The sequence below is a fragment of the Chelonia mydas genome, chromosome 26 (assembly GCF_015237465.2).
Source record: "Chelonia mydas isolate rCheMyd1 chromosome 26, rCheMyd1.pri.v2, whole genome shotgun sequence".
NCBI lineage: Eukaryota > Metazoa > Chordata > Testudines > Cheloniidae > Chelonia > Chelonia mydas.
Window position 1 is genome coordinate 708,206 of NC_057859.1, and position 14,977 is coordinate 723,182.

Sequence of the window (14,977 nt, forward strand, 5' to 3'; positions counted from 1 at the left end):
TGTAATGTACACGCAGCGTGGATAACATGGGAGGAATCAGACTCATCAGAGGGCAAAGCCCCACACGTCCTGCTGCTGAGGCCAGAACCTATTATCCCTGAGCTCTGGTGGGGCAGATAAAACAGGGCCCCCCACGGGAATCAAATCTTCCCCAGGTTTGGGTTTGCAAAGCCCAAGCCTGTTGGACTAGCTCCAATTCTGCACTCCCCATTCATCTCATTCCCTGGCAGCCTGGGGCTGCCCCAATCCTTTCTATAGTGTCGTTGGCCAAGGGCAGGCCAGAGATCATGTTCTCAGGCACAGCCTGCCAGAGGGAGGGCATCAGGACAGGGGACTCGCACGGTTTGTGCAGCCCCTAGCAAGGTGCCTGGTCCTATGAGGGAATGAGTCACCTCGGGAGCTGAGGGTGTTCAGTATCGTACAGGACCGCATTGCTTTCATGTGTGGGGACTGCAGTAATACCAGAGCACCCACAACCGGGTGCGGCACCATGACCCAGTGGAGAGGGCACTAGCTGGAAGTCAGGAGATGTGGGTTCTCTTCCCAGTCCTGCTGTTGGCCTCTCTGTGCATTACCCACTCTGACAGTATACTCCACCCCTAAGCTTCAGCCCGGCATTTTCTCCCTCGGAACTGGTCTTCTCCACCAGTCGGAAATGTGGCTGCCGTTAAGAAAAGGAGCCAGCCTGCATTTGAATTTTGTGATTTGCTTCATGCAGAGAAACGGCAGAATATGAATTTACACAAATTAAATCAACATGTTTAATGGCCCCCAGGCACAGTCGCTCAGTTGATCCAGATAAGGCCCAAGCCGCGTCAGTAGGCTGCACATTCTTTACAAGAGGTAAAATGATCAATGTCTTAATTTGCTGCTATTGCTTCCTAATCACTGATGTGTTCATATAATTATGACTCACTAGTGGCACATTTGTCTCGGTGCAATTGCTTACACACTTTTCCATATCGGTGTCTCTTACTGTGCTGGTTCTTGTGCAATCCTTTCTGTTACCTGGAGATTCCTGCACTTCCATCAGGAGACAGTATTAGAAGATTATCTTCGGTGATATTTATGTGGTTAGTATTTGTTTTTCCATAGGAATTCAGCATTCAGTTTAGGAAATGTTATCTAGTAAGTATAAGTATTAGAGAATCAGAAGCATCATCTGGGCTTGGCCAACAGCCACTAGTTAAACAAGAAGGCATTACACAACTAGAGACAAGGTTGTGTGGGGATAAGAGCACAGAACAGAACAATGAAGTGATGGTCTGCAGTAGCCTGCAATAAAGAAACTCTGCTTAATGCTACTGGATATCTTGTACCCTCTCACGTTCTGGGGAGAGGTGCCCCCAAAATAGCAGCGGGTCATTGCTTCCAGAGCATGTTTAGTGCACAGGTGCTTGGCACACTTGGACAAGGTGGGTTAAACACATAATTTTATGCGTACTGCAAACACAAAAGGTGCCTTTTATAGCTTTACTTTTTAAACATGGACAATGAAGAAAAAAAGGCATGTTCAGAGCATTTGAATATGAATGTTTTTGTTTATACCATTAAACAGCTTGTATTTCTTGCTTTAAGAAGTTAAAACTTCTTTAATTTTTTTTTTTTTTGACTGAAAAGTACTGTATGTGAGCATTGGGAGGGGATGTACAAACCCTGCAGTGGGTGAGCTGCTGGGGGCTCAGGAAGCTCTGCCCTGCCACACCTGCAAGGCATGACTATCTTGGAGGAGGAGTCTTGAAAGGGAGAAGCCCAGTTCCAAAGGGCCCAGCCCTGGGAGGTGGACAGACCTCTTCCCACTAACTGCTAGGCAGGAGACACCAGTAAGAAGAGATGGACTTGCTGACCCCTCTCAACCTGGGACGCTCTGCCTGGTGAGTTACTTTGCCACAACTATGTTAAATCTCATTTGTGTTGTGGGTGCCAGGGGATTAACACACTGCAGAGCTGGATACTTGGAGCTGTTAACACGAGCCACAAGCTTCCTATAAAAATTTCTTCAGTTTTTTTTCAGAGAGGACCCCTCTGTGGTTTTATTTAGAGTACCTTGAAATACATCCTCATTTCAGCTTTGGTCACTCATGACATCACAGTCTTCCTAGTCTCACTGAATTCTCTGGGTTTTTGAATATTTTGATGTGAAGGCCAGAAAGCAACTAGCCCTTTTGGTAGCAAACAGTGTCATTTGGAAAACTTCTTCTATGCCAGTGAATTTCCTAGAGACAGTGAGTGTCCTTGTTTTGTTAGCAGTAATGAAAGCAGGCAACTTTCAAAAAAAAAAATGCCCCCATATCCTCCCCCCAACTCAATCTAGGCTTCTACTCTCAGGCCATTTTGATTAAACTAATTATGTCCCCATCACTAAAGAGAAACGGTCAATTGATCTGAACGTGCTGCAGATGGTGATGGTTCACAGGTGGTGCGCATCAGATGTACAATCCTTTTGATATCCCAGTGAAATCAGAGAGAGCTGCTTATAGAGTATTTCTGGCAAGAAAGACTGGAACTGACACTATATCAAAATTATGGCAAGTTAAAGCTAAGGGTCAGAATTCCTGGCCTATTGCTTTGAAGGGCTTTGAAGTTTTATCTTATCTCTGCTCATAGGACAATTAAGAGTTGGCATCTGGGATTGCTTAAATTTGGGGATTTTAATAGTTTATCACATGCTCTGCAACTAAGTTTTTCAGGGTTAGATTTTCTTAAGCTGCTACTTAAAGAGAGAATTACCAAATCGGGGTGGCATGTCAGTGAACGTCACAGGTATGTTTGCAGAGCTGTTTAAGACAAGGGAACGTTTTCTCAGATAATGTGCCCCTTTTTCACTGAAAGTTCTGAAACTCAAAATGTGTTGACCAGCTCTTTTCATCTGAGGGCTTTGGTGGCATCTGGTCAGAAGTGTGGGGTACCAAATTAGAGTGCGCTTCTGGGTTATTGGATTAAAATAGCCAAACAGAGAGCCCATGCTGTGCTATATTGGTAGAGATGGGAGATATTTCTCTTAGATTCTCTTGAAAGAAAAAGTTACTGAAACGTGAAACCCCCAATGAATGTAAACGATGGGGGAAATATGCTGTGAGAAAAAGTTACATGGAGATATCAGGTCATGTAGGGATCAAACAAATAGACATGCTGACATTTGAAAGCATGAGAAACTGTTAAATCAGAAAATCTGTAGGGCTCTGCTAAACTGGAACAGGCTGGGGGCTGAAATGCCAGATCATATGCAACTGTCTTGCATATTTTTACATTTTAATTGTAATCTCAGGTTTAAATCCTAAATTGAAATAAAATAGATTTAAAAGGCTGTGTCTGCACGTATGCTCAGTTTAAACTAATGCCTTATTGTGCTGGGAGACAGCTTCCCTCTTATTGTTCACATGTGGACAATGGAGTAATTTGAGGGACAGGAATATACTGTTTTTGTGATGTAGTCTCCTTGTTCTTTCATCATTTATATACTCCGATGAGTCTTGAGAGATCTGGTGTAAAATCATCATGGAGAGTTTTTTGACCTTCTCTCAATTCAATCACATAGTGCAAGTGAAAAGTGACCATGCCCATGGCATTGGTGCAATTTGCTTAGTCTGGGCAATCTCTGCCCATGTCCACGTTTCCAGGGAGTTCCGCCAGTTGTCTTTGAAGTTCTGGTTCTCTGCAAAGCACATAAGCACATGCTTGCATCCCACTGAGATCAATGAGACTCAAATACAGGCTTAATGTTAAGCATGCGCTTAAGTTCTTTGCTAAACGGGAGTCTAAATTAGTCCCTCCCCTGCTTAGCCGGCTACATGCACAGCAGGAGCCCAAAACACTCCATGTTTAGAAAGAAATTATATTAACTGGAAATTGATTAATCTTCCCGAAGGACTTTGTCTAGAAAACATTAACTGTGTGAAGGCTGAAAATAAGCCTCCAGTGGGACTTGTGCCGGCCCCTCTGCGCTGGGGTGGATTGCACCCACTGGGAGCACAAACACATCTGCATCGGGAGCCGCTTGATACACTGCAGGTGATTTGGGTTCAAAACAAGTCATTTCTCTGGGCTGCAAATCCCACTGTACTGGACTCCCTCTCTCTGGATGCAGCTTCTTGGCTGGCCATGTGGGTCTGGCAGGATCTTCTAGCCGCAAAGGTTTCAACACAGACTAGTACAGAGAGAGGGAAACTGGATGACTTTCAGATGCTGCAGCAGGTTGGGAGCTGGTTTCTGGAGATCAGCTTGCGTGGTGGTGGTGAGAGTGTATCACTTATTTGCAAAGCCTTGCTGTGGGATGACTGACTGGCTAGCTGTAGCCCAGAGGAGTCGAGACTGGGCATTTTAAAGAGAAACGCCATCAAGTACTTAATTTCTATTGAGCATGAAGCAATCAAGAGACTTGGTGGCGTATAGCCAGGCAGGGCAAGCTAGGTCCTGTATGCCTTCTGACAGTGCAATCTCAGGCGTTGGGCAAGTCCCTGGGGGGAACTGTGAAAACGACTTTATTTTGTCTTTCAGCCCTTGGCAAACCGAGTCCCAGCAGAATGCTGCAAGTGAGACCTGAAGGGAGAAGGACTGGTGGAGCAATAGATCCTGTGCCACACAGCACTCATCACCACAGGCCAGAGCTGGTTCCCATTTTAAAGGTCAAGACCACCACATTTTTAATAGGAAACTCCACTTCAGGCTTTCTATCCCCCTCACATTCCTCAGCAGCTGTACGGAGCTGGAGCAGAGACATTGCACTGTCCTGACTGGGAAGCCAGTGCTGATTTATGTGTGGGTCGCAGCGGCTAAACGATGGGAAGAGAGGCCTTTCAAGCTTGGGAGCTGCCCGCCATGTGGATCTTCTAGGTATGAATTATTGCACATAATAAAGAGCCATCACTTTGTGACTCAGTTGATCCTCCCCAATAATGTTTAATTTTTTGTTTCCTCCAGCATTCCTTCTGCTGCGTCTCATCTCTTAATTGAGTTTCTGGCCTTCAGTCTGTAGCAGAGTTATAAACAAACAGCATTTCCTTTCACGCTAGACAAAAGTCCTCTTCCAGCCTCAGTTAATTTTCCACATCGCTGGCAATTTGCATTCTGCCTTGACCCTTGCTGGGAAAAGTGGGGACTGGGAAGAGCGGACGAATCAAGGGGAAGGTTTCTCCTCCTGGGGAGTGCAGAACACCAGTCTGCCAGCCAGCCACTGGGTCTTTTTGGGACCCTGCCAGGACAGACAGCTGCTGAGGAAGTCAGCAAATAGTTTGCAGGACAAGGAGCTGTAGCAGAGCTGTCGTCCTTGCTCCTACTCTCAGGGGGCCTGTAACCAGCGGAACTCACAGCACGGCCAGAAAGAGAAAGTCAGGCCTGCAGAGGGGTGTGGGAGAGTGCAGGGGGGACGGTGGCTCTGCCTTGGGCGCGATGGGAAGGAGGGGGCAGGGACCTGCCTCTTTCTTTTCTAGATATCACCAGCCTAAGATCTGAGTACTGGGAACATGAACATTGTTCCTTAGCATCCAGAGAAACCTTAGCCCTTGCCTGCTCTGGAATGATGTGTCTGAGCCCTGCCCCAGAACTGGTGCTCCAGTCCCAGCTCCCTCTGAGCAGTGTTATTACAGGGGGCGGAAGGATAGATTACTCAGTCTTCAGACCTGCTCTGTATGGGGGGGCTGTGAGCAGAAGGACCCTTGCCCTGGGGGATGACTGAGTTGGCTTCTCTGCAGTGGTTCATATTATTTCACACTGAAACCATTTGCCATTTTGTAGCACCTGGCACATCCCTGGGAATCCACAGTGCAGGCTGCGATGCCTTTACGCCGCTAGCCTGGTGCTGTAAAATGCTTTAATTGCATGTCCTATCTGCAACTGCTCAAGGGGCAGCAGAGCTGCTGGCCCTTCTCCTGAGCCCCAAAAGCCCAGCTTGCTTCACCTCATCCCCCTGGGATTAAACGTGAGGGCTCATCCGCACTGACAGCTTCCACCCTGGCCTCTAAGGCTCTGTCCAAGTGCTGAGATAAGGGCTGAGAAGTGCCCATCTGCACCTGGTTAGAGAAGTGGCATCTACATTAGAGTCCTCATCACTCATGGGCTCAGTGATCCAAACGCTGCCCCTGTGATCGCTCATGAATCTTCCTGCGCTCTGTCAGGTGTGAACAGCAGGGGCCCTCATCATTCTCAGCAGGGGAATGGAGAGTGTTTGATTCAAATGCCGAGGGAGCAGGGCAGAGAGAGTATCTCAAATCATCAGGCATGATAAAAGACTGTCTAGTTAAAAAACAGTGAAGAAAAACTGTCCATGTAACCCTGGAGGGAAGGAAAGAGCCAGCGGAGACAGAATCACACCAGTCAGGAGATTCTGAATAACACATAAGCACATGCTGGGCTGGTACCCCAGACATCTGAATTGAGCACTGCAGTCAGATGGTGAATTTCCACAGGGCAGCACTGCACAACGTCCATGGATTCTGATGCATTTAGTGCCATTGGAAGTCTGTAGATGTGCTGCGATTACATTCACTGGTGATTTGATGACCTTGGAAAAACTGCCATAATGGAGCTGACCTAGGGACCTGAAAGAGAAGTCACGGTGCTTGGAGCACTGTTCAGAGTGTTCTAAACTCACTCCATTGCTTAATCCTTCGTGTAGCAGCAAACCAGTAACTTCACATTGCTGTCATTTTCTGAATGACTGAAATTCGTCCTTTGCATTGTGCTGATGCCAAGGGAAGTGATAATGGTGCAGTATTAAGTCACCCAAGCTGCTAGGGGCAGCCCGCTAGCAATGATCAGTGGCTTCTTCTCCAGTGCAAGTGCACCGCATGCCCCAGTGGAGAGGGACACACTCACTGTTGGGGTACATTACAAGGGGAGCTGGCAAGGGAAGGAGATGCCAAGGTATTTATGAGTTGATCTCCCCAAAGCAGGAGCATTGTTGTTCTCTGGAATTCCTTGTGATTTCACCCACTTGTCAATGCTGGAGTCATTTTGTGAACATTTTGCCAAATGTTTCTATTCCCTTTTCAACGCTCCCAAAATGACAACGTAGTGCAGCACTTTGGCCTGGCTGAGAAACCTGCAGCCTCTTCATAAACCTCCTTAAAGAAAAGGTGACCCCCAACCTACCAAAAGGAGGAAACAGCTCTCCGTGGGATTTCACGCCACTCTGCATATCCAGCTTCCACCCCTCCCTCGATAAGGAAAAAGAACAAAGCAGCAAGAGCGTATTTGGTTAGCTCCTCTTCGGAGTTCCTTTCCTAAAATGGGGGGTACTCTGAGCCCTGGGGTGACTCAGCAAGCAACCATGGTCTGCCCCTGATCTCCTGGTGCTTGCACTAGTGATGCAGACAGCAGAGTTCAGTGACAACCTGCGTAAATGCTACAGCTTGCCACGTTCCATCCCACATACACGTGTGCACCAGCAGCAGAGGAAGCATGCACGGAAAGTCAGCCAAACCTCAGCTACTCAGAAACACACGGAGCTGCAGGGACAAAAGTCACTTGGCTGCTTGTACAATCAAAGGCTTCGTGTCAAGGCTCGAGGTCCCAGAGCACTGAGCAGTGCTGAACAAGGTACCCAGGAAGTGCTGAAAAGAGGAGCCTCTATCCTGGTGAGTAACAGAGAAATGGTACCCAGGAAGGCAGCTTTCTGATCTGGGCTCTGTAGTTTGCTGATCGAGCAGCGGCCCTATTAGGAAATGTTAATGGAGTTTTAAACTATGAAAACCAAATGAACACTTTTTTCCCGAAACAAAGATCTGGTGCTGTGTAGGTATTGGGACACAGTGCTTGTGTCATGCGATGCTTTGCTTTGGAAGTCAACCGTTTGCTAATCTATTTAGCATCATAATAAGGAGCACCTAGATAGCACTTCTCATGTTTCAATTGCTTTGGAGACATGATCTCGTCTCACCACACACCCAGGAGGACAGGATTATTACCTTCGTTTTTCAGATGGGGGTGGGTGGGTGGGGAACTGAGGTTCTAATTCAAGAAAGTGCTTTAACTTTAAGCATGTGACTTCAAAGGCCCCTAAGCATGGGCTCGAAGAATCAGCAGGTATTTAAGTGCTACAATCTCCCTTTCCATGGACAGATCCTCCACAGGGTCAGGTTTGGGGCGGGGGCGGGGGGGGGGGAGGTCATTGGAGGCTGAAATACGTGGGGGCAAGTTTCTTCTCTTTTTTTAAATGTGAGCTTTCCAAAGCAGCCCATCCCACTTGTCTGTGTCATGTGACAGCAGACAGGCAAGAGACACGCCTGGTGCACGTCCCAGCAGGCAGAGCAGCTGCGAGGGCGAGGCAGCGGGTGCCCTGAAGAAATAACGTTTTATAAATGCTGCTGATCAGGGTCCGTTTTGTGCGTTTGTTTTAGTGCTGGTGGAAGGGCTGTCTGTGCGTGAGGGAGGGGAGACAATCCTGCAAAGAGGCAGCGCACCCCCCCCCCCGGCATGCTCACACACAGTTTGAACGGTGGGACACTTGCCCTGGGGAATAGGAAGAGAGAGCCCCCCAGGGCACTGAGGCGATGGAGAACAGTAAGCAGGGGAGACCTGGCTCCTTCGGGTTAGCAAGAGTTTTAGCCCTTTATAACAGCTAAGCAGCGATACACTGTGTGAGGGCTTGTGGGCACAGATGGAATGGGCACGTGGAGCCAGTAGCCATGTGACAATGAAGTGGCTCTTTTGGCGATGAAGGATTTGCGGGATGAGTGAATTTCAGAGGGCAGCATCAGCAAGAACAATGGCTGCAAACCCTCTGACCTGGAGGGAAGGTGGTAAATTAAAGGGGAAAGCCAGCTCTGCGAATGAACAGAAATGCTTGTTGTGAGAAGCCCCCATGATGTCTGTTAGTCCTATGCACAGTGTACTCGGGTTTTGGCCCTTGGCGTGGATTTTTGATCAGTTTGCAAGTAGCTTGGCCTGGAGTCGTCATTTTGGTGTCAGGCATTATGTGCAGTGTTCTCATTAGTCAGCTTTTCTCTTTCCACAAACAGGCATCCTAGCTCCTGGGGCAATAAAAATGCCCCAATAAACCCAACAAGTGGAACACTACATCCACAGCAGGGAGCAAATAATGAGCATTAACGAGGCTCCTTCCTGTTGCCTACAGACGGAAATGCAGGTCAGGTGCTTGTTACTCTGTCAGTGTGGGAAGCGGACAGTGCTGTCTGAGAGAGTAAGAGAGGAATCCCATTGCTGCATCACGAAGGAGACCGTCTATGTTGGAGATGAGCTTGGAAGGAAGAGAGGCGACCTTTCCTTAAGGGAGTGCTGGATCTCTTCTCTGCTCCAAAGGACCACCACTCCTTGTCTTGTATTGGCTGCTTCTAACCCACTTGCTGTGCCGCGTCGAATCCTCCCGAGAAGGACGCACACGCTAAAGCCAAACTCCAGTCCCAGCCGGTGGTGGAGTTTAGAAACCATTGCCACTTGAGTTAGGGTTTCTGGTACTTCAGCTATATTTGGGAACTGGGAAGCCAAGTCTCTCATAGGCAACTGCACTGGGTATGTACCCTCCTAGGGCCAGCTGTATGGAGAGACATTCATTAGATCAAGTGAAAAAAAATATCCTTGTATCACCAGCAAGTGGATTTAATCTCTCTCTCTCTCTCTCTCTCTGTGTTTTGTAAGGCGCCAGTCACCATAGATTGTGACCCCGTAATATTTCCTCGTTATTTTTTTCACTGAGCTCCATTTGAGAAAGCAAGAGGCTTGCTAACCTGTTCCTTCTTGATTAGCCCTGGATGTCCAACTCAGGCTGGAATGTACATCTTGAACAGGGCAGGGGTAAGTCTGCTGTCTCTGTGGCTGGGTAACCATTGCTGTCAGAGCTCTTGCATGTGTTACAAAGCAGACGCACATGTTGGTTTCAGAGAATCCGCAGCAAAGGGATTCCAGAGGCAAAGCCGCAACCCATAGATCCGTGAGCCGTGCCATGTAAATCAACCTGCCAGGGGAGCTTGCTTCACAACAAGACCCACCCAATGCTTGGAAAATAAGAGTCTTGTTCCAAGACCCTTCTCAAGGGAAAGTGGAATCTCTTCTGGATGAGCCTAGTGCCACAAGAATGTTGTCTTCATTAGGAAAGCACAGTCTGTTACATCCCTGCAGTTTATGTGCAGGACGTGCCAGAGACCACGGGCACCATTAGGAGGCTTGGGCTGTCTCCTAACCATGCATTCCGAGCGATGAATCTGGCTTCTCCAAGCAGCACGGTGCTGCACTGAGGGGCCTGCTCAGAGCTTGCCAGGTCCTGAGGGCCACGTGCAATCTGCAGATAGCGGCACTTCTTGGCATGAATGTGCACAGCCCGGGTAGCCCCCCGTGTCTGTAACAAGGCGAAGATACTTGTCACATCATTTCATTAGCATGGAGGTTAGGGAAAGCCAAGGCACAGATGGGAAGGGCCATTTGCAGGAGCAGCCAGTGTGTGCATGGTGTTAGTCGTTGGGGCCATAGGTTGCTCCTTCATAGTGGAGATGCAGAAAACTGCTGCACTTTAGACCCTTTGGGGCCAGCTTTGTACACCTTCATGCTGGTCCTTTGCCCAACCCTAACAATGCCCTGGCGCCTCGCCACATGGTGTGGGAGCCTGCCTGGCGTAATAGGCTGGGTTCGCCCCTGGGGGTGTGGGGGTGAGTACAAACGGTACATTTACGGGGGTTCTCCACGTGTCCTGCTGCAGTCCTTTGTGTTGTGGAAGAAGGAGGTAACTTGAAAAGATATCTCGGGTGCCCGCAGCCGCCTATTCCAATTGCCTACTGAGAGAGCCCGTAGCATGGTCCGAAAAGATGATCTCCAGCAATGAGTGTGTGCAAGAAAGGCACTAACTGTGGACATGCACCATCAAGTGCCTATTTCCTAAGTGATAACCAGGAAGCTGAAAATGTCTGCTGCTCAGTGCAGGAAATACCTCTCCCAATGCAGATCGGTCACTGGAAAACTGTTATCCTCAGGATAGAGAACAGTAATGAATGCTGAAACGGCAATAATCCTACCATAACCCTATTCCTACCCACCCCTGCTCCATGCCAGACCCACATCATGCTTTGCAGAGTTGATCTTCTAACTCACAGCTTTGGGGGCCTATCCATACAAATTTAGATTACTTGACTTTTTTGTAATGCCAGAGTGGACAAGGAAGGCCAGAATTAAGATGATTTATTTTGACCTTCTGCATACTGCACTGGCCAGAGAAATTCAGAACATAGGCCATAGACTAGATACTGCAGTATCATCTTTATCCGTCTCATTATAACACTCTCTTTTTCCTGGAATAGTCTGGATTCTTGGCGATAGGAACTATTTGGGGGAAGTTCCAAGGCCTGTGTTATACAGGTCTGGCTAGATGATCACAATGGTGCCTTCTTGCCTTGGAATCTATGAATCTATATCTAGATCTGGGCTCATCTGGGCTTGTTTGCAAACTTTCCTGTCTCCTGTTCTCTTTCCTGTTCCTACTTCCCCTTCAGGAATCTGGAGTTTGAATGGTACTCTTTGACAGTTACTAAGATTAAAGCCTTTTCCTCTTCCATCTTCTTAGTTCAACTAGGGTGTCATGATGTTGTGATCAAGCCATTGCTTTCACAGTTCATTATCTCAGCCTGACTCTCCCCAAGCTCTTGGGTTATTAATGTGGCAGTGAGGTTAATTTACTAGGAGTTCCAGTGTTGGTTATCAATAAGTAATTGCCCCAGAAGGATAAAGGGAAGTGAATATCTCATCTGACTGCCACTTTGCTGCTATCTAGGAAGTGATGACAACTCTGGGCAAATCTTTCTTCTAAAATCCTTTGGAAAGCATACCACAGCATCTTGTGTCTGATATTCATAATTGCACGAAACCAAAACAAGTTATGAACTATAGTGTTATAACCAAACACATATGTGATGCCTTCACACAGCCATCTTTAAGGGTGGGTAAACATACAAAGACCAAATGTTCTCTTTAGTCATTGTCATTTAACAAGTATGAAAATAGCTTTGATTTGGAGAGGATTGAATCTTGTTTTTTGGAAGCTGCTAACTATTTCAACGTGTAATGAGGTATGCGTTTAAATGGGAGTTCAGCTCAGCTAGAACAGACATTAGACAAAGGCTTAGTTCAGGGCAGAAGTCATTGTGAAACTGGGATGAAATCTAGGGCCATTGGGAGGCATAGGGGGGTCATCCGAAATTATTCTCCTTAGTTTAGACAGGGTGTCTGATGTGATGCACATTGCACCTCTAGGAACAGGTTTACAGCCAAGGGCTGGATTTGTTTTATAAGTAAAAAGTTGTTGTATATTAGATTTCTGGGCAATTAATTCTGCATCAAAGGGAACTCTGGGCAAGCATGTAGAGTCAATGATGGTACTGGATGATTCCATGAACTGCTGAATTCAAGCTCTGTCATGAGAACACTGAAGGCCTCTCCTGGAGTGGCAGCAGAAGGATCTCAGGATAAACCCAAAGCTGCTTCGGAACAGGGTACTCTGAAGCTCCTCTGCCTGGTGATTGAGTGGGGGTTAATGAATCAGATCAATCCACAATGGACTGGCTGTAACATTTTTTTCAATCTGCCAATAGCCGAGGAAAGATGCTCTAGACAGGTGCTGATGAGGGGGATGAGCTGGGATCAGCTGTGAGCTTTCTATGTGTTCTTGGTATATGGGTGACTGGAAGGGAGATAATGGAAGCCCCTGAAGACCTCTTAGAAGAGGCAAAAGATCTAATCATTGGGCAGCATAATGTGACAGCCTGTCCAGGGTGGCAAGCAGCCTCAGGGGCCCAGATTTTCCCTTTGAAGCTCTAGATATGCTAGATTTTTCTCAAGTATTCAGCATTCAGTAAAAAGAACGAGGAGTACTTGTGGCACCTTAGAGACTAACAAATTTATTAGGGCATAAGCCTTTGTGGGCTAAAACCCACTTCATTGGTTGCATGCAGTGAAAAATACAGTAGGAAGATATATATATACACACAGAGAACATGAAACAATGGATGTTGCTGTACCAATTCTAATGAGACTCATCAATTAAGGTGAGCTATTATCAGCAGGAGAAAAAAATCTTTTGTAGTGATAATCAGCTTGGCCCATTTCAAACAGTTGACAAGAAGGTGTGAGTAACAGTAGGGGAAAAATTTGCATGGGGAAATAGTTTTTAGTTTGTGTAATGACTCATCCACTCCCAGTCTTAATTCAAGCTTAATTTAATGGTGTCCAGTTTGCAAATTAATTCCAGTTCTGCAGTTTCTTGTTGGAGTCTGTTTTTGAAGTTTTTTTGTTGAAGGATTGCGACTTTTAGGTCTGTAACTGAGTATCCAGGGAGGTGGAAGTGTTTTCTGACTGGTTTTTGAATGTTATAATTCTTGACGTCTTATTTGTGCCCATTTATTCTTTTGTGTAGAGACTGTCCAGTTTGGCCAATGTACATAGCAGAGGGGCATTGCTGGCACGTGAGGGCACATATCACATTGGTAGATGTGCAGGTGAACGAGCCCCTGATGATGTGGCTGATGTGATGAGGTCCTATGATGGTGTCCCTTGAATAGATATGTGGACAGAGTTGGCAACAGGATTTGTTGCAAGGATAGGTTCCTGGGTTAATGTTTTTGTTGTGTGGTTGCTGGTGAGTATTTGCTTCAGGTTGGAGGGCTGTCTGTAAGTGAGGACTGGCCTGTCTCCCAAGATCTGTGAGAGTGAGGGATCGTCCTTCAGGATAGGTTGTAGATCCTTGATGTTGCACTGGAGAGGTTTTAGTTGGGGGCTGAAGGTGATGGTTAGGGTCATTCTGTTACTTTCTTTGTTGGGCTTGTCCGGTAGTAGGTGACTTCTGGGTACTCTTCTGGCTCTGTCAATCTGTTTCTTCACTTCAGTAGGTGGGTATTGTAATTTTTAAGAATGCTTGATAGAGATCCTGTAGGTGTTTGTCTCTGTCTGAGGGACTGGAGCAAATGTGGTTGTATCTTCGAGCTTGGCTGTAGACAATGAATCATAGAATATCAGGGTTGGAAGGGACCTCAGGAGGTCATCTAGTCCAACCCCCTGCTGAAAGCAGGGCCCATCCCCAATATTTGTCCCAGATCCCTAAATGGCCCCCTCAAGGACTGAACTCACAACCCTGGGTTTAGCAGGCCAATGCTCAAACCACTGAGCTATCCCTCCCCCCATCATGTGATGTGGTTTGGATGAAAGCTGGAAGCATGTAGGTAAATCTAGTGGTCAGTAGGTTTCCAGTATAGGGTGGTGTTTATGTGACCATCACTTATTAGCACCGTAGTGTCCAGGAAGTGGATCTCTTGTGTGGACTGGTCCAGGCTGAGGTTGATGGTGGGATGGAAATTGTTGAAATCATGGCGGAATTCCTCAAGGCCTTCTTTTCCATGGGTCCAGATGATGAAGATGTCATCAATGTAGCGGAAGTAGAGTAGGGGCCTTAGGGGACGAGAGCTGAGGAAGCGTTGTTCTAAGTCAGCCATAAAAATGTTGGCATACTGTGGGGCCATGCGGGTACCCATAGCAGTGCCGCTGACTTGAAGGTATACATTGTCCCCAAATGTGAAACAGTTGTGGGTGAGGACAAAGTCACAAAGTTCAGCCACCAGGTTTGCCGTGACATTATCGGGGATACTGTTCCTGACGGCTTGTAGTCCATCTTTGTGTGGAATGTTGGTGTAGAGGGCTTCCACATCCATAGTGGCTAGGATGGGGTTTTCAGGAAGATCACCGATGGATTGTAGTTTCCTCAGGAAGTCAGTGGTGTCTCGAAGATAGCTGGGAGTGCTGGGCCTGAGGAGGGAGTCCACGTAGCCAGACAATCCTGCTGTCAGGGTGCCAATGCCTGAGATGATGGGGCGTCCAGGATTTCCAGGTTTATGGATCTTGGGTAGCAGATAGAATACCCCAGCTCGGGGTTCCAGGGGTGTGTCTGTGCGGATTTGTTCTTGTGCTTTTTCAGGGAGTTTCTTGAGCAGATGGTCTAGTTTCTTTTGGTAACCCTCAGTGGGATCCGGGGGTAATGGCTTGTAGAAAG

The 14,977-nt window shown here is 47.2% G+C and overlaps 1 protein-coding gene across 1 annotated transcript in view; it reads left to right on the forward strand.

Moving 5' to 3' along the window:
• SFRP1 (secreted frizzled related protein 1) overlaps positions 1 to 4,819 on the forward strand; it is a 66,458-nt gene extending 61,639 nt beyond the window's left edge. Inside the window, exon 3 of the mRNA XM_043536397.1 lies at positions 4,498 to 4,819. Coding sequence (XP_043392332.1) covers positions 4,498 to 4,733 — 236 coding nt within the window. The 3' untranslated portion in view covers positions 4,734 to 4,819. The remainder of the gene's footprint in view (positions 1 to 4,497) is intronic.
• Positions 4,820 to 14,977: the final 10,158 nt, after the last annotated feature.